Source organism: Thermobia domestica, chromosome 2 (assembly GCF_964235325.1).
Source record: "Thermobia domestica chromosome 2, izTheDome1.hap1.1, whole genome shotgun sequence".
In the NCBI taxonomy this organism is placed as follows: domain Eukaryota; kingdom Metazoa; phylum Arthropoda; class Insecta; order Zygentoma; family Lepismatidae; genus Thermobia; species Thermobia domestica.
The window spans coordinates 82,900,991-82,927,420 of record NC_137455.1 but is presented as its reverse complement, the minus strand read 5'-3'; the positions used below and the strand labels follow the sequence as shown (position 1 = coordinate 82,927,420).

The window sequence follows — 26,430 nt, the reverse complement described above, 5'->3', positions numbered from 1 at the left end:
CGCTAATACCGGTATTAAGTGTTTTTGGGGTTGCTGAGATAAATAGTGACACTCCCGATGCCGTTTTAAGTCCAAGTTCAGCTCTCATTGGCAAAAGCGGTGAAAAATGTCTAAAATGACGGAGATTAGTATTGAATCCATAGTTTTCGGGGTTGCTAAGTTGACTGGTGACAGTCCAGAAGACATTTAAGCCCAAGTTTAGTTAAATAGAACAGACAGAACTCTGTACAACCATCCAGTGGTCTGTGGTTCCATAGACTTATCCTTCCAGTGCGAAAAACGGGCATTTCAGCTAAACAATAATAAAAGGGTCTCAAACGGAATATTTAACCTCTAAGAACAAATATAATGGTATTCTAGGTCTTCTGAGGAATTATTTTTCATGTTTTCCGAAGTAAATAACACTCCATCAATACTCTTAAAGTTTCCAGTTAGTAAATAAATTACGTCAGTAAATAAATTACGTCAACTTCCCCTCGCTTTCTTTTCTTTTCTCCGCGCTTTCAAGTTGAATATTTTTTGAATGCAATTTGACGTAATTTAATGAACTATGTTCTCTCTAGTTTCACAAACATCTACTTAAATCTAAATATCATTAGAAGTTGCTCAAAGTATACTATTGTAACACTTATGTTCTATATGTGTAAATGTGTGAATGGGTGTGGAAATGTTGGATACACAAATTATCTTTCCTTTTCACATCCTTGTTTAAAACTTCATCGGCTATAGTCATACGTAGACTACGAGAATTTTATGTTTAACTTACTTTGGATCCAATGACAACATAATCTAAAATCATGCAGAAAGTTTTATCTATGTCTGAACAGCGCTGCAAATCATTAATAATTTTTCAATGCTATATAGGATTCCTTCAATAGAGACATCCATTCAGGTTTTAGTTGGTATTTTCGATAGTCAGTACGAAGGTTTTTGTTCTGGAACTTCTGTTTTCTACGCTTGTAAAATATAACTTTTCAAATCTTCTACTGTATCTATAACCATTTTTTTCTATCCCAAGATGAAAAGGAATCCAATGTCACCATTAAATATTATTTCATCATTTACATAATTTTCATAGATTGTCATTGGTTTGATGCAAATACGCTGAAGAGCGACGAATGTATTTATCTCCTGAAGTGGCCTTTCTGAATACTTTACTCGCAAAACAATGGCTTTTCTTTTTATATGAAAAGTTTAAACCGATAATTTATTATTATCATTTTCTTTCTATATTTTTCCACGCTAAGAGAGTGGTTTGGAATGATAGTATCCTACAGTTCTAACACAGACGTTTAATGTATTATAATTTTAGGTACAAGAATAGAGTGTCAAACAGGACGTAGTATCCGGGTATACTTTAATTGCTACAATTTGTTATTATCGACATATGACAATAAAATTTTCTTGACTTACCACACTATTTCGTTGACTAAATTTTTCAACTTCAGAAGGTAGATTTTATAGCGACCTGGTATTTATGTGATAAATACGTTCGAGGCATTGCTGATAAATTAAATAGACATTTGACTTAATGACTCATCACTGAAAAAGCAAATTTCTCAACATCATTCATTATTCTGGCCATACTTGGCATATGTTAAATAAGCCAAAACAGCAAGTATTACATTATGTTGCAAAGCTACATACGTTTAGACTACGCACTTTGGGAAACTTCAGATTGTTGACTTTTATACCATTGTTTCACGCACGAAATGAGGGCATTGTCACTATCGAATGTTTTTACTCGCATGTGGACCTTCAGACGATCAAACACGAAGAAATCCGAAGGAGCCATGTCCGTAATATAGGGAGACCGAGGGACGACTTCTCATCTCATTTTCATGATTTCTTGTTGTGTCATCATGGCTGTGTGAAGTCTGGCATTGTCATGATGGAGTTTGATGACCTTTCCTTGCAGCTCCGGTCTCTTGATCAAGAGAGCACGTCGTATTTTATCTAGTGACAAAAAATTACATTCCTTGCTAACTGTGGAACCAAAAATGATGCCGCATATTTCCCAGAAAATAGGCCATAATTTTCTGGCCTGATCTAGAAAGTCTAGGTATTTTAAACAGCTGGATACTGGCGCGGTTCAATGTATGCTCCCCATAAACCGTAGGTAACTTCCTATGAATTGATGTGGCTGATTCATCACCGACTTTGAACAGGAATTCCATTACCGACCGTTATTGGGTCCTGATGTCTATTGTGGTTTACCTAATTATTACCATTTTGAAGCCAAAGGATCAAAGTATGTTCTAAAATTTCATCGTCATATTGCAACTAATACAAATATTATACCCATCCCTGCAAAACTTATTGAATGCCTTTTGTACGAACGTATGAACTAAAATCGAGCATTTGATCCACAATGTTATAGTTTAAGCCTGTGAAACAAACTGGATCTATATTAGAACCTACCTTTGCCTGAGTTCTGGAAACGAGATCCTCAAACGCAGCTGTTCTGAAAGTTTCGCTCAAGGCCAGTCTTCGCTCTTCCTCCGCCTCTCGCTTGGAATCAGTTGACTCTTGAAGGATTTTCTTCATCGACTCAAACGTCAGCTCCTCCTCTGGATGCTTCTACAAAGGAAGAAGATTGAAATACATTACACTTGATAAAACTCACATGTAAATATGCTTTTTAACCTCTGCTGGTTACCATTTTAAGTAGAACAATTTTATATGATGCCATTAATGTCTAAAATATACAGATTTATGAATACGAGAAGTATTTTTAAGCATAAATACGAAGAAGTTTATTTATTTTGAAATGCAGCAGCATGCAACACGGAATTTTTTACGTTATGTTTCGTTTAAGTTAATAGATTTTATTTCTGTAAATTTGACAGAAGATACATATTTCTACAAATTTTCAATGAATTTTAAAGTAAAATATACAATCTATTGCTGCCAGAAGAAGATCGATTAGTCTTTGAGATATATCGCAGATGATTATTCATAAATAACTGTTTTCAGAAAGTATCGGGGTTAAGTATAAAAAATATGAACACAGAAATTCAACTCACAATCTTAAATTTTCAGGTTCGATTTCCAAAGTCTCTAATCTTTACTGAGTCCTTCCTTGACTCCATTACACAAACATCGGAACAGTAACATAGAGATCTAGTTCTTTCGGCATTTCTCTACAAGGACTGTGTTGAATCTTTGTATGCAATTCTAGAGTCTACTTTCAGAAATGATTGAGATTCCATTAGCCTACATAAGAGTTTCTCAAGCTTCTTTCAAGTGGGGACCACTGTTATTAGTCAGAATGTTCCCTATTCTTGTACCTTCGACAGAAAATTTATCTACCATTTTTTAAATGTTTGGGGCCTGTATATTTATATGTTAAAAATGCCATTAATTAAAATTTTCTTAATTTTATGTTGATATTAATAGAACATAATACATATGAGTTTTTTTTTTTAATAATTAAAAGCTATCAGAAATATTTTATATATAACCTTTAAGAACTCATTTAATTTATACCTTATTAAATTGTATAATTTATACCTCTGAGATTCTTAACTATAATGTATGATACACAATTCACTTGGATTTTATTATATTTTTCGTCTTTTTAGTACTAATATTCAATCTAAGAGGACCAAACTGGCAGACCACAATCCTCGAGAACCACTTTGTGTACTGCATATCTGTTTGAGAAACGCTGGACTACAGGATATTTGTTAACCAGAAATGCTAGAAATCAAAATTAATCTTTAAAACACTGAACAAAACATGGAATATGTACTCATATGCTTTACATTATAGTTGTTCATTAATTGAAGCCAGTAATGGCCGACCCATTAATAGTAACTTACGATAAACAATAATGGAAAAAAGTTATTTATTTGTACTGATTCATGTCGTCGCATTACAGAAAATCGAAAACAAAAAGTTCCTTTGTCTTTTTTTAAGATTGTCATGTTTGGCTGTTCCCGTGTTTTATTACCATCGCGTACCATCAGACACAATATTTTTTCTTGTCAAAAATTGATGCATTTCTAAATTGGTTTACATTTATCAGGTATCAGTTACATTGAAAGAGTCGTGGGTGAAATTAGCTACATTAAACCCACGTAGCGAACATCTAGGGTGGTGCATCCGTAACGCGTGAGTTGCAATGCGCTATCAATTTTTGTTTGATTACTGATTGACGGAGAGGGCATACCGTCGCCACTTCAAACCGAGCAACTGTCTTCGTCAGACTACGATTCTCCGTCTGGTAGCACGCTTTCGGCAACATTATTCAGTCCGCTGCCGCCCAAGAACGGAGAAACCACGTTCGGTATGCATACCTGAAAACAACGAGTTGTGACATCAACCAATCGACGTGCCAATCAGTTTGGGATGACGCAAAGGTCACTTCAAATAATTGTAAAGACGGAGTTGAAATTGTTCCCACACGTGGTGCAACTGGTGCAGAGACTGAGTCGAGAGATACACAAGCTCATCTCAGGTATGTAGTTTGCTTCCGAGAACTAGCGACACGGGACGGAACAACAGGACTTCCTTCAGAATCTGACAATGAGAGTCCCACTTAAATGTAATTGTCAACAAGCTAAACTGCAGAATATGTGCCCAGGAAAACATCAAAGTCATTTGTCAGCGTGATTTACATTCATTAAAGTGTATGGTATGATGTGACCTTAGAACGGATAATTGGTCCTTATTTCTTTGAAAAAAATGTTGTCGTAACAGTAACAGGGAAATAGTATTGCACAATGATCAGGCATTTTTAAGACCGGCTGTACCGAATAATCCTGCACTCTGGTTCCAGCAAGATGGAGCCATTGCTCACACAGCACGTGAAATTAAGGCACTATTGACGTACATTTTTGGAGAGTATGTGATTTCCAAGTATACAGATTTCTACTGGCCATCACGCTCCCCGGACCCAACAGCACTAGATTTTTTTCTCGAAATTCTCAAAGAACGTGTATACTTCAACCATCTAGCCACTATAGAGCAGCTAAAAAACAATATTCGGACCAAGATTCGTGAGTTACAGCCAGGAATTCTACGTAAAGTTGTTGACAATGTACTGAAAAGAGCACTCCTTCTGCGGCTGCAAATGGTGGTTATTTGAAGGACAATTTTTCACACCTAGTGTTTTCACATTTTCCATGTGGTTTATATCTGTAACAAGCATAATTACATGCATTTTCACACCAAGGAAGTTATATATTATTCAAACCCATGTATGTCTTATGCGCCACTCTGCACTTCAATGCAGATCAAGTGATTTTACTAGTGCACTATAGAATACTATGCATTATAATGGCAAGGCAAAAGCTGTTTCTTGTTGAACAAAGATTTAGTGTCCGTACTTTAGGTGAGAAAGTGTATAGTAAGTAGTAAATTGTGAATAAGCTCAACATACCGTTGGAAGATATTCATCATAAGAGAATCGTAGCTCAACATATCGTTGTTAGAATAAGAGAGACTCGTACAAATGAAGATTGAAATCGAATTGGAAAGCTCAAATCCATCACAACGAAGCAGGTACAATTCATTTAAGTTTTATCTAAAAGGATACATATAACTCCCCGCTGCTTTAAATGAAACAAGCGAAACTTACATATTAAGTATTACGGTTGAAAAGTTCACAGTCCGTTGCCTAGGAGAATGTGTAGCTACTAAGAAACTAAAATTAAGAAAAAAGTATATTAAGCTACACAAAAATACACAAAAATGAACTATAGACCAACGGAAGCAAGGTTGATTCTAATAAAAGGGTGTTTATGTGTGCTGTGTCAACTAGTAAGCATCGAGAAGATTGCACAGTGATATGGTGTTCTTTTATGGGTAATAAACCTGGCAGCCTGGTAAAAATAGACGGGATATTATAAAAAGAAGAATGTTTCAAATTTCTTCGACCATGTTAAACGATCTGGGTATAATATTATTAGTCCTAGTTTTGTATATAAACAAGACAATCACCCAAAGAATGCTACTAAACTGTGTAGATAATTGCTCGAACAGAAGACGAAGAATTGAAAAATGAAATGAAATCTTTAAGTTTTACGTCCCACCATTATCCCGGTTAGGTTAAAGGAGACGGTGATGATGAGAGATGAGTGAAATGGTGGAATGAATAAAATGGGAGGAAACGGGAGAACCCCGAGAAACCCACGAGCACGGTGTTTGTCCACCACAAAGTCCACACGGTGCGAGCTGGGATCGAACCAGGCACCGGAGGTGAACGCTCTACCACTGAGAAGACGAAGAATTAATGAAAATCATGAAATGGCCATTACAATCACGAGAAGAATCGAGTTTGTGAGGGATGAAGAAGAGAAAGGAATAAAAGTCGGTTTGTAATTAGTGGCAAACAGATGGAGGACTACTTACAGCACAAATAGAAACAACTGAACAGCTCATTTTTTTAAAAAAAATAAAAAAATAAAAAAAAAAATTAAAGAGTGGAATGTCAAGAATTAGTGACACAGTCACTTCTCTCTGTGCTTTACAATCCATTTTCTACTTTACGAATTTTCTTTAAACATTATTTTACGACATGGAGAAAGGGTTTCTTTCTATTAATAATTTTGTTTGAAGTAACCCCTTAATGTATATAATTTCATTTGGAAATCAAAGTTTTTTGTATGTGTTACTGGTTCATAGAAAAAAATGGTGTCATACAATATTTGCCGTTGCGTGAGTACGTATTGGTTGTTTGTTTTCCCTGGAGATAAGGAAGCTACAGAAGTTGCGTTTTAATTGTAATTCAAGACAATTAATAATTCAATTGCGTATTTCTTTAAATGTCCTAGCATATATTTGTAGTATTTACTGTCTTTCTTTCTCTAAGAGTAATAACATACATTTAATGGCATGTGTGGAATTAAAAATATAAGTTTTCATTAATCCCCAGTTTCAACATAACTTCTACAAAACAAGACTCGTTATTCATTACTATGATTAATTTTATCCTTTCTATTTATTTGTTTTGCAAATTTGTTATTAAATAATCTGATCACAATTTTCCGGACAGAATTTTAAGATGTTTATGAGCAAGGACTCAAATCTCTTATTACACCTTCATTGATTAAGGGTATAAAGTGCTAGTAGTACTACTTGCGTTACTCTTGTCAATTTACTTATTAAAATATGAAATACCATATACGGTATTTTAACTGAAAAATATACTATCCTATTAGTTATACAACCTTTCGTCAAACAAAATGTCAGAAGCAACCAAGAAAACTATTGATATTTAAATATTCAGATCATGTCTTGTCCCCCCCCCCTACTTTTAACGTCCAATCGCCGCCACTGGTTGACAGTATTAGGACCTAATGATACTAATACTTTAGAAATTTCTTCATCTAATAAGACCCTCGCCTTCCTAATGGTCAGCTTCTAAAATTATACATGCACATACTTTATTACCAAACTAATTGCCGACCCATTTTCCAAATACTTGCACACAAACCTTTTTAATCTCAGCGCTGCATTCTTCCCCATCACAATCATCCGGGCCGAATGTAAGGGCTCAACAATGCTCATCAACTATTTTGATTATTGGTAAGAAGCCCTAAAGCAGCTCTCCAACTGCATCCATTACAGGCCATCACTTTCCATTACAGACCCATCAGTGATTTCCTTAGTAACATCCTATTTTACCTAGCCAACCATAATTACTAGAAGGCTATCCCAAATTACCATCTTGCACCTTACTTAAACAAATAAATAAAAATAAATTCTACTTTTTCTCTAAAATCCACAAACATGGCAACTCAGGAATACCCACTGTTTTTTGTGTTAACTACACCTAACGATCTGCCTTGCTCGACTACTACCTCCATCCCTACGTCCAAGCTGCCCTATTATACCTTAAAGACATAAATCACTTAATATCCATTATTCGCTCGATCACTGGACCTCTATCTCCCAGTATCACCCTTGCCCCCGTAGACATAATCTCAATTAAACGCTAATATCCCACTTACCTACGGTTTCGGCGCCCTTGCAGAATTTCTAAAAACACACGTCCCGAATCTCAAACAACTAGGACGTAATTCCTAATTTAACTTGCAAGTTTGTCCTAACTATCAACAATTTCATATCTGAAAATAATAATTATCTCCAAATCAAGGGCATAACTCTGAGCTCTCCCATGCTCCCCTCATATGCCAATTATTCACAGAGCACCTGAAATTAATGCTCCGCACATCACACTACAACCTTTCCTCTGACTTCGATTCATAAATGGCATTTTCCTTTTACGGACTCACAGCCAACCAGCCTGAAACTACTACTATAGTTCCTAAACAAATGTCTACACAAATTTATCTGGTCCTCTTCCTCCAACCATACAATGATCTCTTCCTGAATATGGACGTTAAGACTTGAGAATGTCTCGAGACTGACGTTCACATCAAACCACTAACAGTATGCAATCTCTCTAGTTAAAGTATTAAGACACTCTACCCCAAACTTCCTTATCCAATACTATCTCAGTCTCAGTGCCTTTCGTAATTACTTACTCTCTGCATTCCTGGGGAAGATGCGACGCTGTCCACTTCTACGGTGATAGAGTTGAGATCTCCGACACTGCCTCTCATCCCTGTATCAACCCATGAATGGCGAGGAAGTCCACTGTACGGAGCAGACATACGAGAAATGTCAAAACCAGCACTTCGCAGACACTCTGTCACTCCAAGCTGATCCACCAATAATTCCGTCGGCACTTGAGTCGAGACTTCGCCCTTATAATGAACTTTTAGTTCTGGTAAAAGATATGGTGCCTTTTGCTGTCGTAAGCCTACCAACTGGAACAACAAATAAATAATGAACGAGATGTAAAATAAATACAGATTCTGATATTTACAAAAACTAACAGAAATAGATTATACAGGCACGTAATAAAATTATTATATACCTTCAATTCTTTATAGAGAACATTTAAAAAATAATGGTCATATTTCATCAACTGAGACATCTACCTTATTGCATTGTTTCTGCAAATTGCCAGCCGATGGCTGGTCTTGTAGAGGTGAACGAATAAAGCGTCAGAACACAGGAAAGTTAACCATAACCATGTCTCTGATTAGAGTAAACTGTCGGGAAGCGGGAAATCGGGATTCGAGTTCTTGCCTCTCCTCGTCCAGATTTTTCTGTGTTATTACTTGTTATGAACCTTCAGATAAAGTGCATTTATAGAAATAGTTATATAAATAGGTTATCAGCACATCTACATAAATATATATTCTTGTTGTAGCAATAATATATATATTTCCCGATTCGTGCAATGTTCCCCATTCGTGGGGAACGAAACTTATTATAACGAAAGAAAAAAACCTTCACCTGAAACAGGTGGAAAAATTCAGTAGTATTCATTTCATTAAAGAGTAAAATGAAACTTCGAAAATCAGGAATCAAAATAACATAATATGCCAGTAATAGGTTAATTGGCGAAATTTAGCGGTTCTTTCAGCACCAAAGCTATGTAAGACGTGGATCTATATTTTAAGGTGGAATCCAAACCACCGTAATGCGTTCAAATTTTAAGTCTCCTAATGGAAATCGAACCTGGGATTACGTACCCACGTGTACGTGCGCGAACCACTACACCAGCGAGAGAGTAATATACAAGATGACACAAAAGAACGGGAATTTTTTAACAATTCAATAAAACCAAGAGTGATGGAAGAAAAACATTTTATTCATAGTAATAGGAACCTTAAACTTTCCCAATTAAGAAGCATTCATGGAATTTACCATTTCTTAAAAATAACGTCCTTTAGATGCCGTGGGCTCCGTTAAGACAGACTCGCGTACATTAATGTTCTGTGGAGTACGAGCACTTCTCGGTCGTCCTGTTGGTTTCTTCTTTAGGGCAGATCCAGTCTCTTCGAAGTTATTAATCCAACTTTTTATTTCGTGTTTTGATGGAACAGCACCATGACGTCCTAAGTTGTAAAAACGTCGGAACTCTCTCTGCGCAGCTTCCGAACTATCACTGTTTTTATAAAACATGTTTATGGCTAACGTACGCTGTTGGCCGTTTTACTGAGCCATTGTTACTAAAATGGCAGTGTTTACTTGCTCAAGGTCACTGTCCTGCAGTGCTGCCACCTGCTCACGGCTGCCAATACGCATTTAAAAAATTCCCGTTATTCTGTGTCATTCTGTACTAATAATAGGTTAAACAGACACCATATTAAGTAACATTGTTTCGCTTTGTTTCCACAATGAAAATCTGCAACACAATTTTAACACAACAGTACTAACAGTAAATGTATTTGATGTGTAACACACTGACTGTTATCAGTACATCACGCCTTGACAAAATCAAATATGCAATTACAGAACACACTAAAATATCGATCATCACTCCATGTCCTATAAATAAGATGGTGATTCCGGAGTTTAAAAATTGAATTATGATGCTACATATATTGTAAGCTTCCTAGAAACTGAAAAATTCTCTATAAATAAAAACTAAAGTGATCTTGTTTGATATCGAGTCACGGGAAAACGGCTTAAAATGAAATTCACCTCGAACTGAGATTTCATCGTTACTTTCACTAAAATGCGTATCCTGAAGGGGGAGGAGGGGGTTTAAAATGTATGCTAAAAATAGAGTATCTCACGTGTACGTCATGTTAGGATGATAAAACTTGGTATATAAATTCTACTTATAAGAAAAAGGGGAGGGGTCAACTTCTGTAATATTTTAATTTCCCAATTTTTATTCATAATATTGTGAAATGAGCAAACATTGAACAGTTTAAAATGAAATGTTTGAACACAGCACTTGAGAGGTATGGGAGTAAACCTTTCGCCAAGAATAATGACTACACCGTTTGAAAGAAATTTTTGAACATAGTTAACACTTGGGTCGAGCTGGGATTTTATTTTATTTTCATTTAAATGTGTATCTTAAGGGAGCCAGAGAGGGTTCAAATATATATTTCATATATTTTCCGTAAACCTATTCTTCCCGTGGAAAGAAAGAGCATTTCAACTAGTCATGAATAAAGGGAAGTTTTTACATATTTTCTCACCTTAGCTGAGTAATCCATAAGAGACTTAATTGGTACAACATGTGGAATAAGTACCAACAAACTGGCCACTATGGCATGAAGGTTAAACTTCTGAGCTGCACTTAGAGAGGTGTTGGTTATAGCCATATCCTGTAAAATATAGAAACAAAAATACAGAAAATATTTCTACTTAAACCTGAAATTAATATAAATACAAATGTATCACTAATTTAGTATTAATGCATCTTGCGAAATCTGGCACATGGATAAGGAAGGGTTAGGATGTGTGTGTCTTTTCTCCCCTGGAACTAATAGCTTCCTAAGGAAATCGTTGCTTATAAGGAACAAACTGACTGTTATCTGCTCTCTTATTGAAAAATTTACCACTTACTCTCTTTTGTCATGTAAGGAACGATATAATCAATAATCTCAATATCCAGTATGTACTTTCTTATTAAGCTCTTAAATCTCAATTATCTGCAGAACAATATATATTTTCTTTTTTCTTCTTTGAACGCCACTTAATTTTCTATTACAAATGACACTCCAATAAAAGGAATGCACTACAACATCAAACGTTTGATCTGTTCATGCGTTCCTTACTATTCCTAGTAATAAGACACACGTAGTTTATTCTGTTAAATCTTAGCAAAGCTATGAAAGTTCGAATTTAAGGTAGCGCACTGGAAAGTTACTTACATTATACTATAAAAAGCATGTTCAGAAGAAAACATTCTACTGACTAAATATTTGAGTATAAATAGTCATTTTTCTTTTTTAGACATTACGGAATTAATAGAACTTTGTAGAATAACCTATTACTGCTAAGATTAATTGTTATGCAAGTAGCAAAATTGTGTGATTAATATAATTTCAGTATACGGGAGAAAGCTGACAATGAAACTCAATACAAAAATTAAATATAAAAATTCATTATTATTATTATTATAAATGTAAAAACTTTAATGATCTATTATCTAACGACTGACAAACATATAATGTAGAAAAAATTCAATAAAAAAGTAAGAAGAAGTGTTCATTATTATCTTGTTTGATATTTGTTCTGGAGTAGTGTTGGTACAATTACTTCGTCACGATTGGTCCCAAGCACGACTAAGAACAACTTATCACTGGTCTTCTAAAATAAAACATTATTCGAAACGAGCTAATTGGACGGAATAATAGGTCAAATTACTGACGAAGACTACGGTACATGACCTTTGAACATCAAATGCCTTATGGAAAGGAAGTAAAATTAGCGAAAGCCAAAGGCGAAATCTTTGCCGTAATACAAACAATGAAAAAGGAAACAGATAAGAGCTAGGTGATATATGTGTGATAGTATACAGAGTACCTCGAAAACAAAAGAATGATATTACTTATGAGTAGAGCCCGGATTATATGTAATTATATATTTCTTTCCCTTGCATGTAGTTCCGAAAAAAGTTCAAAACTTCACGAATCACGTGAACAAGATCATTATACCTAGGTTTTATTTTACATATTTCACTCAATATTACAAATTTTCAGGCATTTTACATAAAATCAAACATTTTAGCAGTTTCTTGTAATTCTTGTTCATTCTCTACTTGTGAATATTATAAGGAATACAAAACAACTTGCAGAAACGTTACTGGAAAATCCGAGAAATTTGCCCTGTCCTGCACTGCATTCCAAGCTTTAGGAGGAGGAATGATCAGGTCAAACCTAATTTTAGATGTCTGGCACTGAAGATTTCACTGCTTGGGGCAGTTCATTCCGTCACTCTTTCAAGGAAAGTCACCCTGCCAGTTTCATCCCTCCGTGCTGTCTGACACAGAAACAGCCGTACTGTAGAAAATTTCTTCATACGAACAGACGTTGTCTTGTGGACGTATTTATCGTGAATTGAGGTTTTGTGTATTAATATTTCGTCTTGGCACCGGTTGCATCATCGCTAGCATCTAAGTTAAAATCGTGGGTTTGCTTGTACAACCGATGGTAAGGTGGTGATTTGTACAATATGTGACAAAACGATAAGTTGCTCCATGAAATCGCAATTGGAACAACATATACGAACCGCGTTTCACCCGAGAAAGAAACGGGAATCTTCTTCTAGACGTCTTCATCGCAGAATGAGTTTTTCGCGGACATATGTGGTGCAATGGTAGCTGCAAACATTTCTTGGAACACGCTTCAAGTGCCGAAATACCAGGATTTCTTAAAGTATTGCAAGCGAAATATCCCGGACGAATCTACACCGCGGAAAAACTACCTCGATGCTTGGTACAACAAAAGTGTCGAAGCAATTCGCACTCAGATCAGTGATTCCTATATATGGGTGGCTGCGGACGAAACCACCGACAGTTTGGGACGCTTTGTAGCGAATTTAATAGTTGACAAGCTACATCCCAACTCGCCCTCCAAATCCTACTTGATATATTGCAAGGAGCTTGAATGTGTCAATCGTTCTTCCGTGGCAAGTTCGTAAATGATGGCCTGAAAGTGCTGTGGCCACGTGGTGTTGAAGAGGAGAAAGTTCTTGTTTTCTACACCGACTTTGCTGCACATACACTTCAACGTGTCGCAGAGGAAGTAAGAAGCAACTGACGTGAATAAATTTATTTCCAATGGAAAACAGATGTTTTGAAAGCTCCCCAAAGAGTAATGGCGACAAATGTACCTCTCCTTTCTGAGCCGGTGGGGTACATGGCTAGAAGCAGTGACATTTTACAGCGAACCTTTTGAGGACGTCAAATCCGTTGTAGACTCTTTCCCCGCCGACAGTGCAGTTTCCGTGCGTGAAGCGTAAGCTGCTTTTTCTGATCCCAAGATGTCTTCTTTGCTTGCGTACATTATAAGCAATTTTGGTTGGTTTCCGGAGAGCATCAAGAAATTGGAAACTTCTGGACTCTTGCTTCAGAAATCCCTAAGTGTCCTGGAGGATACGAGAAAGAAGTTAGATGTTGTTTGAGGAGAAGCTGGTGTGAATGTTGCCGCTAAGTTCCAGAGGGGGCTGGAAAGGAACCCTCGGTTCGTCACATTTCTCAGTGTGTGTAAAATCCTGAATGGAGAAATTACAGAAGATCTGCATGATATTTCCCCCGAGAAAATTCACTTCATGAAATACGCCCCAGTAATATCATGTGACGTAGAAAGGCCATTCTCTTCCTATAAAAATGTAATGTGAGACAAGCGTCTTTCCATGTCTTTTGAAAACGTTGCAAAATATATCGTGGTGCATTGTTTTTCTAAATAAGTGCCTCAGATAGTGTTTGGATTATATTTGAATATTAGAAAAATTGTAACATTTCTTAAACTGTCATACAACAAATGATTGTTTAGAAATAAACAACGAACTACTTTAACTGAGTGCAATGTATACATTAGTGCTATGTTTCTAAATCCATGCAAGAATAGTTTTGGTAAGTACATTGTGAAAACTTTCTATTATATTTGATATGCCCACTACTAACATTCCAAAATATATTTTTTTTTTCCGAGTTGAACTGCGTTTTGTTTCATGTTTAATGAATGACCTAACTCTTGGAAAGCTTAGCAAATTCATTTTCAAATTTGCTTAATTAAATTAAATATCACACATACAGTATATGTATACAATATGAAGTATTCAAATTGCATAAAAAAACAAAATTATATAGGAAAACATATGCAGTGTTTCAAAACAATACCGACAACGTTTGGGAGGTGATTCCTGATATCAAGATAAGACAAAAAGTATAGACCAACCTCGGTGAGCAAATGCTTCCTTTCGGAGTTATAAGCTGCCAAAAACATGAAAAAATGAACTTTAAAGGTACATAGTTCCAAAACTATGGAGCCTATCGGAGTCGGGTCAAGACTTCACTTAGGAACTAACATGTGCGCTATCCGAAAATACATGTTTCAGAATCCTAAGGTACTCCCGCAACAATTTTTATAGAGGGAGTTTGACTACGGGAATATAATTTGAAATACTCACCAATATTTATGTACATATTTGGCAAAATGATATTACACATAATCCGGATTCTACTTATAACCCAGGAAGGGAAACAATATGATAGATTTGGAATATTATAAATAAAAGAATAATGATCGTTACAATGAATACACACTTTTCACACAAAGCAGTTCTCAAATGTACAGTCACGAACATTAATAAATGAAGGCTGAAGCCATTATTTCTTATGGCTCCAATCTCCATTTATTAATGTTCGTGACTGTACAAGGAAGGATCAATAAGTAACATACATTTCAATTCTTTCTTTCTTTCTTTTTCTTTTACTTTTTTTTTTTTGTGTGTGTGTGTGTGACTGATCTATGATGTTGAGATTGAAAGAGAAGTATTTTGAATTCGTGTTTGTAATGTGTTAAACTATTTAAAAAATACTAAGAAATAAAGGATAATAATGACGTATTTATTATAATTAGCATCCCATTTCTCGTTACCGACTTCAGAGTAAAATAGTTATTTTGATGTTTTAGAAATACCTTAACTTTAGTAAATTAGTTGGATTATAAAATTTTCTCTCTCAGTAACATCTAGTGGTATCTTTGTTATTACATTTCGCTCAACTGCAGCGCTACCTTGGTTCTTTAGATCACAGACTGCAATTGAATCTGGAGCTAAAACCTTTCTAAAGTGTCAAATTTAAAACCATTTAACAATTTGGCATTTATTATTATTATTATTATTATTATTATTATTATTATTATTATTATTATTATTATTATTATTATTGAAATTTGTGATTAAGAGTGAGTTGTAGTGTGGAATAAAAAACTATCGTTTCAAATATTTTGGATGACATGTAAATTATAAACCTGTAAGTACTATAAAAAATTCTGTATTTATATTGATATAAGATTCCTAAAACTGAATTCTAGTACGCCATTTAATCAGATATTGCATTCCTGTTTCTTATTAATGAAAGGTAATGCTATTTGATGATCGTCGTTCCTTACGTATAATTAATTTGTTAATATTGAAATTGCTTTTACAGCAAATTGTTCTCATTTTTTATATCATATATTAATTTCAAAACTTAATATTCTTATAAAGTTAATAATATCAAATCCAAGTCTTTTCATTCAACATATTTTGTTTTAGTTTACCTGGCGTACCGTGGTATAATTTCACTCGGATATATTGACTTAAACTGTTCCTACTTCTAGTCAATCATATTGAACTATACTAACATAATATTTGCTTTTCTATATTAGTGGAGGAAATAATTTATCCTTCCTTCCTGAGTGCGCTCTTAATTTTGTCTTTGAGAGGAAAGGCATGAGTGTAACGTATTCGTTTACCGTTTTATTTGGAATATACGTTACACATTGTACACATTCATTTTATTTCGAATCAACCAACAATATTGTGAAGAAAATGAGTTAATTTGAAAATAGGCAATTAAAAAAAAAAAAAAAAAAAAAAAAAGACACTAAAGAAAATTAAGTTAAATTCATTAAGCTCGTGGGCATCAAGGAAAAGTACAGCTTTGGTAAGTTCCGGAACCTTCTGAATGAAGTATAAAATTCATACTATGAATACAAAAAAATGGTTTTAAAAAATGAGAGATATGAATAACAATTCTAATCTTTAAAAAGATATCATAGAATGAAAACGTCACAAGGTACGACTTTGCTTAGCATTCCAAGCACCATTATAGAATTCCAGAAAACAGACAGAAATCAAATTATAAAAATCAAGCAGGCTTTAGGCTAACAAGAAGTATTCAAAATCATATTTTCATTTCTAATCATTTTACCAGAAAACAGAGAAAGCATAATTATATACAAACCATGTGAACTTCAGTCAAACACTTCATCAGTTGTAGAATGAAAAATTACACAACAGAAAAGCAGGTGCATGGAGACATCTCATAATATTCGTAACTATTCAGTAAGAGCGTAAACACAAAATCTGTACTTGTAAACATAGAATATTTTGTTAGTTATAAATTACACTAACTGAAGAATAAAATGGGAAATCTTACCTGGATCGTAATAAGCAACCTAAGTAAATCCATTACTGTATCTTCACAGCCAAGTTCAACACAAAGTAAGGCAAATGTTGTGTACAGAGCTTCCATATTCTCTACAGTATTATTCTCCTGTTCCAAACTCTCATACATGCTCAAGAAAATCTCTGGTCCATGTTTCCGAATGAAGATTATATCAGGGCGAGAACACTTCTCGATCACTAGTTTTAATTCCGCTACTTTAACACTGTAAAGACATGGGATTATTCCATATTAACTCGAACTACTGGAGCATTCCTTATCTCAACAAAAACTAAAATCCGTAATTTTGGACAAGAGAACGAATCCAAATTTAACCAAATACTAATGGTAAGCTTCATCGTATGTTGATTCGGAAAGTACAAGATTTAAATCTTGAAACACATTTTTTCCTTCGATTATCGATACTTTTAAGGAAAAAGCAATTAACTATATCGCAATATTACAATGGATCTTTCTCATTCCTATTATCTTAAGTGATGGACATATTACTCACGTAGGCTTTAGTAGCTTCTCCAGATTCTGGTGCCTGTCTATCAATGTGTGCAAGATCTTCTGTACCAAAAGCCGCATGTCTGCATCGGGGGCCAGAGACATTCTCAGCAACGGCTCCAGGAACGACAGTGGGAAAGTGGTGTTGAAATGAACCGTTCGGTATTTTGTTCCAACCTGACAGAGACAAGCAAAGCACATACATTTTGTGATTTTTTTTTTTTTTTTGTTTGTTTCTGTTTTCAAGTAAGTAAAAATGTCAGTATTTCATGCTACATAAATTCTAGACAAGTGAAGCACATATTCTTTGTGATTTTTTTTTTTTTCAGTTTTCAGGTACATAAAAATGTCAGTATTTCATGCTACATAATATTTTCTTATGTGTCCTTATTTCTCTTACTGACAGATTTAAAGAAAGTAAAACTAATTCATTATATATATATATATATATAAAGTTAAAAATACAGTAGACATGTACTGCCGTTATAAAACAATAAACGCCAACGACTGCAAGATTCCGTATTTTCCCCAAAAATACAAAACGAAATACGATCGTAATGTAACAACTAACAAATCTAATTATACATATTAAATTCAATTGAACCATAATGTAATCTCATTTTAAACCACGTCATCTTATTGATTATGTCGATTATGACTATCGATTTCTAACATTTGTATTAATTTTAAATTGCGATTAGGAAGATTCACTTTCGACTTTTCTTTATTTATGCTTTGTTTCTCATTAACATTTACCGACATAACTGACTCTTAAATGTTCGTCATGAATAACTTGTAACATTTTACTCCATAAAAACAATATAGGAAGACAATCAACAGACTTTTACACAATGTTTGACTTTTCAAGGTAATTAGGTAACCAAGATAAGTATGTATATCTGCACGGTATAGAACGGTCCAAGTCGGAATCGAACCCAATCTCTCTATAATCAGATTCACAGGTAAGTGACATACATCATTAAGCAAAATCACCAATATATCGGAATAGTATCTTCGATAATGCAAAATTCTCTTTTAATCTGAAGATAATAAATATAAAATTATTATGGTTTGCAACAAATACAATATGAAAACGTTAAGTACTCATACTAAATAAAGTTTTAATCATCTAACACATGGGCTGAAAAGTCCCGGGCCTAACACATAGATGGCGCTAGTTGTATTGCAGTCACCTTGTTTTCAGTGAATACTAACCTTCACAAGACAGCTGTGAGAATTTCATGATATTCTATTCATTCGTCTGTGAGTTATTGTGCTAAGAGTGACCCTACTTGTGTTAGTTTCAAAACAATGGATCAAAAACAATTTCGTGTTTTAATTTTACACTGCTTCTTGATGGGAAAAAATACCGTTCAAGCGAAGCAATGGCTTGAAAAGTGTTATGGGGACTCCGCTCCATCAGAAACAACAATAAAACGTTGGTTTGCTGACTTCAAACGTGGTCGTAGAGACACCGATGATGCAGAACGCAGTGGACGTCCAACTGAGGCAGTAACATCAGAAAACATAAAAAAAATCCACAAACTTGTTTTGAATGATCGAAAAGTGAAGGTGCGTGAGTTAGCTGACATCGTAAAGATATCAAAAGAACGTGTTGGCTTTATATTGCATGAGCATTTGACTATGAGAAAGCTCTGTTCAAAGTGGGTGCCGCGTTTGCTCACTGTTGACCAAAAACAAGAACGTGTTGATGCTTCTGAGCAGTGTTTGGCCATGTTTAAACGTAACAAACCGGACTTTTTGCGTCGATATGTGACCATGGATGAAACATGGATCCATCACTTCACTCCGGAATCAAAACGATCGGCATCTGAGTGGACAGCAACTGGTGAACCTCGTCCAAAGCGCCCGAAAGCACAACAATCGGCTGGCAAGGTTATTGCCTCGGTATTTTGGGATGTGCGTGGTGTAATATTCATCGACTATCTTGAGAAAGGACATACCATTAACAGTGACTATTATATAGCGTTATTGGAGCGTTTGAAGGCCGAAATTGCAAAGAAACGACCGCATATGGCAAAGAAAAAACTTTTGTATCATCAAGACAACGCACCGTGTCACAAGTCAATCAAAACAATGGCAAAACTACATGAATTGAACTTCGAATTGCTCCCACATCCACCGTATTCGCCAGATTTGGCTCCCAGCGACTACTGGCTGTTCGCAGACCTGAAAAAATGCTCGCCGGTAAGAAATTTCGCACGAATGAAGAGGTTATCGCTGCAACTGAGGCCTATTTTGAGGCAAAAGATAAATCGTTCTACAAAAGTGGTATTGAAATGTTAGAGCGGCGCTGGACTGATTGCGTTGCTCTTCATGGAGATTACGTTGATGAATAAAGCTAATTTTGAACCAAAAAAACGGTGTTTTCTTTGTTAGGCCCGGGACTTTTCAGCCCATGTGTTATTAGCTGGTATAACTTGGAATGTAAAACGTTTAGTCAAGTACCTTGAGTAAAGATTTAAGAAGAATATTTTGTAAAAGCACGTCTCCTGGGCCATGACGACTTCTACCATGGTCCAATGTGGGATGTGGTACTTTGCTCATAATAAACATCATAATCTCAATCTTCTGGTAGTCGGGCAGATGATTCGCAAACTCTCCCAAAGCATTAATGAGGGCCTCCCTATAAAGCTTCTCATCTCGCTGGAACGCAGGATCATCAGAAGGCAAATCTCGAGTCACAGACTGACGAAGATGTGTCAGCAAAGAATTGATAATTTCTAGTACTGACGGTCCTAAAACAACAAAAAAATACGATTGCTCAATTTCAAGCCTCACTATTACAAGAAAACTTGGAACTCTGCCTTCAGTTCTTTCATACAAAATTTTCCATTTAACTTGCTCTGCGCTGTAATATACTTACCTCTGTAATCTTACACTGCAGATTTTTCCCACTGAATATCAAGATGAGAATCTCCTGTCCAACACACAATTAATTTTACTTCAAATATGACAATATACTACTTACATTTGGTGCGGAGAAAATCTAGATCGATCTCAGTACATGCTGCGATGAACAACATCGTGTTTGTGGGTTTTATCGAGGTCCTTTTGTTCCCTCCCACTTTCTTCACTCTAACCCATGGCCTTTAGAAGAGTGAGACATCAAACAAAAGGTTTCAGTTTCCAAATATGGAAAGTTGAGCATTCTTAAGTATCGAAACAACATCTCTTTGCATCATTTGGTATAACTACCTCCCATTAATATGTGACATTTTGTGTCCCCCCCCCCCCAAATTTAACAATTTCGCGACTTCAAGGTTACAAATGAGGATCTACTAATAAAAGGGAAACCAAATTAATACTCGGAATGCTATTCCCGTTACATTCTACGTTACATTACATATAACCACACATTTATTCAGTTTCTACAACATTTACTTTGCAATTCCTCCGAATAGCTTGATAAAATACGACACTCACCAACACTCTCTCCTGCTGCAATGGCTATAATTTTCGAAAGTACGTCCGCTATGCATGTCCTTATCTTTGGAGTAGATGCCGAGTTTTCATCCAAGTGAGCCATCAGAGTTTCCACAACAGTATAGGAATACTGCGCCTGAAACCAACGAATATTACTCAACATACATTAAATGCATCGGAGAGTAATTACCTAACAAGGTATGTATGGAACAACATGAAATTTTGAGTTTTGAATTAATGCATATATTCACTGGTTAGCTACTTCTTCAACTGTATTCCATATTTTCACAGAAATCGGAACCAATTTCTTCTAAAGTTAGTCTAAAATAATGCACTACACTTTTATCTTCTAAGTTTTTACTAAAACATCTATATGTAAATGAACATGTTTTAAAATACCGAAACAATGTCAATAAACAAAATTACTTTTCAATTGTATAGACCTACATCAATTCGTAAATAAGGATTTACAATGTTTTTTAAAGTTATTAGGTAATAATAAGATAAATTGATCCCCTTTACAAAATGGGCTAGAATGGGTTTCGATTTTTGCCTTCTGTACAAAATCTGATATTAAAACCCTCTACAGTCCCTACAAGGAGATAGTAATAACATAGGAAACTCACGATGCCATACAAACTGCAGCGATTATATTATTTTTTGAAGATGCTTTCATACTAACTACACTAATATAATTAATATCTTAAAATTCGATACAAAAAGATTTTTAGATATGAACGATTATACATACCTGTATGGAAAACATAATAATACGGAATGTATGAATGGCAAACTCATTGGGAACCCACAGCTCATGCAAATCCATATGCCTGAAATAAGAACAACAACACTTTATATTTTTTCACTACTGACGGACCACTGACTTAGTAATAATTTCATGATTTTCCTTTGTTAAGCTTTAGGGTCTGTTTGTGAAATAAAAGAACATAATTCAGGCTTGATATTACTTATTTTCTCTTTAGAAAATAAATAAAAGCAGGAAATTTTCGAAAGATAGAGTTTAAGGTTGGTATAAAGGGACAAGTTTTGCCGATAGATGGCACTACAGTCTTCGTATCTCTCCCATGTATTTTTTTACCTTTCATGAAAATTTACAATTTCTCTTACAAATTTCAACCTAGAGACTTCAAATTTTTAGAAAAGGAACTTCATAACCTATTCAAGAGAACAATCCGTGCCGATTTTTTATTTAGAATTTTCTTCATTGTTGAAATGGCTTGATTGTTGAAATGGATAGCCAAGCCTTTAACAATGGAACTATTTCAACAGTGAAGAAAATTATAAATAAAAAATCGGCACGGATTTTTTCCTTTAATAGGTTATGAAGTTCCTTCTCTAAAAATTTGAAGTCTCTAGGTTGAAATTTATAATAGAAATTGTAAATTTTCGTGAAAGGTAAAAAATACATGGGAGAGATACGAAGACTGTAGCGACATCTATCGGTAAAACTTGTCCCTTTACACTAACCTTAATTAGTACTGAGTTTTGTAATTAGAATACGGAATCCTTATTTTTACGTCCTTTGTGCTTAGACATATTAGAGGAAAAATTATTTTTTAGTATAGCGTCTTACAAATATTCTGCTCGTCAACGTAGACAGATCAAAATTTGGTTCTGTGCGAAAGTAATCGGAAATATTACCTTTTTCTTTAATTACGCTAATTTTAAGTCACTACTTGTTTAGGTATCCAACACAGACAAAGAATTACTTCGAACCATTTAATATATACTTTTTTAAATCTTCGTTTAGACCGCGTAACTTAAATAACTCGTGGCATAAGATTATCAACTATTTCAAAAACAGAAATCAACAGTATTAATTTCCAGTTACCTCGGACCAGAGATCTAAGTTTGACCCAGCAACACTGATGCACAAAATCTCACAAGATGTCATATTCAATGAAGATGCTTTTCTGTGTTTAACTTTTTATTTTTTTTTTTTAATCAGCTTTTCCACCTAAATTTATCCTATTGATCCTGTATTTTACATATAAGTACGAAAACCTTCATTTAATCTCACAAGAACTCACCCTGAAAGGAAACCGATAATTCTCGAAAATATGGCGTTTATATGAGTGTTTAAGGAATTTGTGTTGGGTTTAGAAATCAATGCACTTTGTTCATTGCGTATTCTCCACACATTATCACCAGCTTCAATAAGAAAATTTTAATAATTGTGGTACTATTGCTTTGGAACACTTTTCCAATTTATATGCACTCTACATTTTTCTATGCTTTTTGTACATTCCACATAAATTTTCTTTCAATGACAAATAAATTACCACATGTAGTGTACATCCTTCACTTTATACTTAACGGCAAAGTAGAAGAGACCCTAATTATTTTACATTACCCTTAAAGTTTACAAACATGTATATTTTAAGAATTTTACGCAAGCAATTAAAAATCTTAGAATCCTTAACATGTAACAAAATATTTAAATTAATAAACAATTCGAAGTTATGCAACTGATTTTAAGGTTGAATATCAAGTTGAAATGAAGCAGAAATGAAACACTAATCAAATCACGTCTGCATATTATATATAGAAAAATAGCCAAGTAAAAGATAATTGTTTCATGACCATATAAAGGAAGTTTTGATTAAATCTTTCTACAACGGACCTGTATTTACACTGATTAAATATTAAACCTGGAATTCAGTTCCTCCCCTCCTCCTCCCTCTCCTCTAAGGCTTCACTCTCTCTTACAACTATTCTCAACTACCCGTAGCTGTGAAAGTAGTAGTTCTATCACTGGTATTGGTATTTGTTTATGAAGTATAAAATTAATTACCTTAAAACTGGTCGAAGAACACAACGAATATGTCCAAACGAAGCTCTGCCAACGAGTTCTCTCATGCAAGTTTCTGCCAGGGTCGGAGGATCTGCACGCTCTTCTTGTGGTGCATCAGTTGAACTGGTCTGTTTTGAATAGCCTCTGAAAAGGACAATCATAACGAAATGTATATACATAATTTCTATAACGTAAAGGATATAGAACACTATAAAACAAACAATATATATATCGTTCAACCCATCAATCGATTTTATGGATCTGAATTTAACAGACTTCGGAAGTAACGGATAAAATCTGGAGCAGTCGATTCTGTCAAAAAGTCCTGATTTTTAACTAAGAACGCTGAATTTATTACTATAGTGTATATTTATAATGTACCAGATATTTTACATTGTCAGATTTTTTTTGGTACAGTACTGTATTTTGCCTTGTACTTTCGTAATGTAATTGTGGATAGCAGCCATTCCAGACTGTGTTGGAAATTACGGACGATCAGCAACATCGGACCGCTATTACTCCCTTTTAGTAAGTTAAAACTAGAAATGAATGGAGTAGGTTGGAATTTCGCTCTTGCGCAGGTCTGGAGCACAATATCCAATGTTCCCCGCTAATGAACTTCAAGTTCTCAAAACATTCATCAAGCCAAAGTTCAGTTTGCATTAATCGCAGTTATAAAACTGGTATTTTTCTTTAAAAAGAAAAAAAAAAATCTTTATACTAGTCAAAAATTTTATTAGCATTTAACCCTTTCTTTCCCCCAAAAAGAAATCCAAAAATGAACAAAATGATAGGTGTGGGTGTAAAAACTCATGCGTAGTTTTTGAGAAAATAGGAAGAAACGAATTTCGTTGTAAACCTAAAAATTCATATTATATGATAATCATGATACTTATTAACTAAAACTGATATCGAAATCTACCAAGAGTGGCAAACTTTTCTAGGTTTGAGGGCTCTTTTACATTTCAGAAATCACTAGCGGTCTATTTATCTGCTTTTACACCGCTAAAGGGATTCATATAATTATAACTGTAATAGATTCAGACCTGGGGCGGCTCTAGCATATTTTATATCCTAGGCGGAAAACATGTCTGCGTCCCCATAATCTCCTTTCCCTCAAATCCAAAACAAAGTCAAGCCTTGTTACCCGTGATATTTTCACCACATCATCACATTATTATCATTTGTTTAAGCATTAAATAAAATAAAACTCCCAATGTCTCTCTCTCTCTCTATGGTATTAATAAGTAATCTATAAGTCAATTTAATATATATATATATATATATATATATATATATATATATATATATATATATATATACATTGCTGTGGCATTTGGAATGGAATTTTACTAATATAACTACAGGACAACAGGAAATTAAAGTTTTATTGTAATGTAAACCAGGTCGATGTCCATTGTAAATATAGAACAAAAGATAGCTATCATCATCATCATAGTTATTCTGCCCTTATTGGCAGGTCACTTGCCACAGCTGAGAAGCTTCATGCTCCACAGTTCTTCGCTAACCTCTTCGTCTTCACATATGATCTTTCTGTTTTTATATCATCCTCGCATTTCCTTTTGTAAAACTCTTCCCTCACTCTGTCTGTTTCTCTTCGTAATTCATTATTTAATTTTCTGTACATCTTTCTGCCCTCTTCTGTATCAACCCGTTTCCATGTCTTCCTCTCCCTCACTTTCTGCAACATCTGCTCTGTAACCCATGATTTCTTAGGGCAGAGAACTTTTGCAAAACAAACTATTTTATAAAATATTTCCTATCAATTATCAAGGTAAAGCAAGATGAAAAATGGGTTTTAAGAAATAAAAATACATACTTAAAATTCTTTAACTTTTTCAGGTCGGTAGGAACCCTGCTACAGTGAGAAGCTACAACTGAATGTAAAAATACTTACCGAGACACTTGCATATTGTAAAGTAAGGAAGGGACAATTTTATCCATATGGACAGGCTCCCAGATGTTTTCCACAAGATCATCGGACACTGTTTTTCGTACAACTCCCTAGAGAAAATAAATATATAATTAACGAAAACTGCCTTTACTCTATGTCTCGTGAAAAACTATCCATTTTTACTAATTATTCTGTCAAGATTTTCGAACAAGGTGAGTCAGAAATTTTTGGACACCTTTTTATTTTAAATTTTGAAATGAAAAATGAGAAATCTATTAATGGGAGATGGTAATAGATGGGCAGAACTCGAAGACCTCCGAGTTCCAATTGACGCCTCCATTCAGACAGACTTAGGCATCATCGCTAAACAGTATATCACGTATAAACAAGAAATCCAGTTCGTATTGGTTCGTAGTCCACGCGCAGAACTTTAATCGTCGATCTGGGTCATTCTCACTTACATTACCATGTGCTGCTTATAAGGACGCTAGCGACTGGATGCAATATCTGGACAATGGAGGACGAGCTGATACCACATTTCAGTGAGAGACGATGAGTACTGCAGTTGGAACTCTGATGCTACAATCGTCGTTGCCATCTACTCATTGGTGATAGTCTTTGATCGTCCACTATGCCCTATCTTCCACAGTGCCAGTTTCTCGGAATTTGGCGATCACGTACGCGGCCGCACTATACGATACTGGATGTCTGTATGCAACTTATTTGGAACTTTGTTCTCCGGATATTAGGATAATTTTTATT

At 34.8% G+C, this 26,430-nt stretch overlaps 1 protein-coding gene across 4 annotated transcripts in view; it reads right to left on the bottom strand.

The window, feature by feature from the left end:
* Nucleotides 1-26,430, bottom strand: part of stmA (Protein EFR3 homolog stmA) — an 82,093-nt gene that overhangs the window by 6,566 nt on the left and 49,097 nt on the right. For all 4 annotated transcript variants that reach the window (XM_081743248.1, XM_081743257.1, XM_081743267.1 and 1 more), the window contains exons 7-16: nt 25,672-25,778; nt 23,754-23,897; nt 21,690-21,768; nt 20,939-21,074; nt 19,961-20,250; nt 17,496-17,668; nt 16,976-17,207; nt 11,019-11,147; nt 8,496-8,780; nt 2,422-2,580 (exon numbers count right to left, since the gene is read on the bottom strand). In XM_081743248.1, coding sequence (XP_081599374.1) covers nt 2,422-2,580; nt 8,496-8,780; nt 11,019-11,147; nt 16,976-17,207; nt 17,496-17,668; nt 19,961-20,250; nt 20,939-21,074; nt 21,690-21,768; nt 23,754-23,897; nt 25,672-25,778 — 1,734 coding nt within the window. The remainder of the gene's footprint in view (nt 1-2,421; nt 2,581-8,495; nt 8,781-11,018; nt 11,148-16,975; nt 17,208-17,495; nt 17,669-19,960; nt 20,251-20,938; nt 21,075-21,689; nt 21,769-23,753; nt 23,898-25,671; nt 25,779-26,430) is intronic.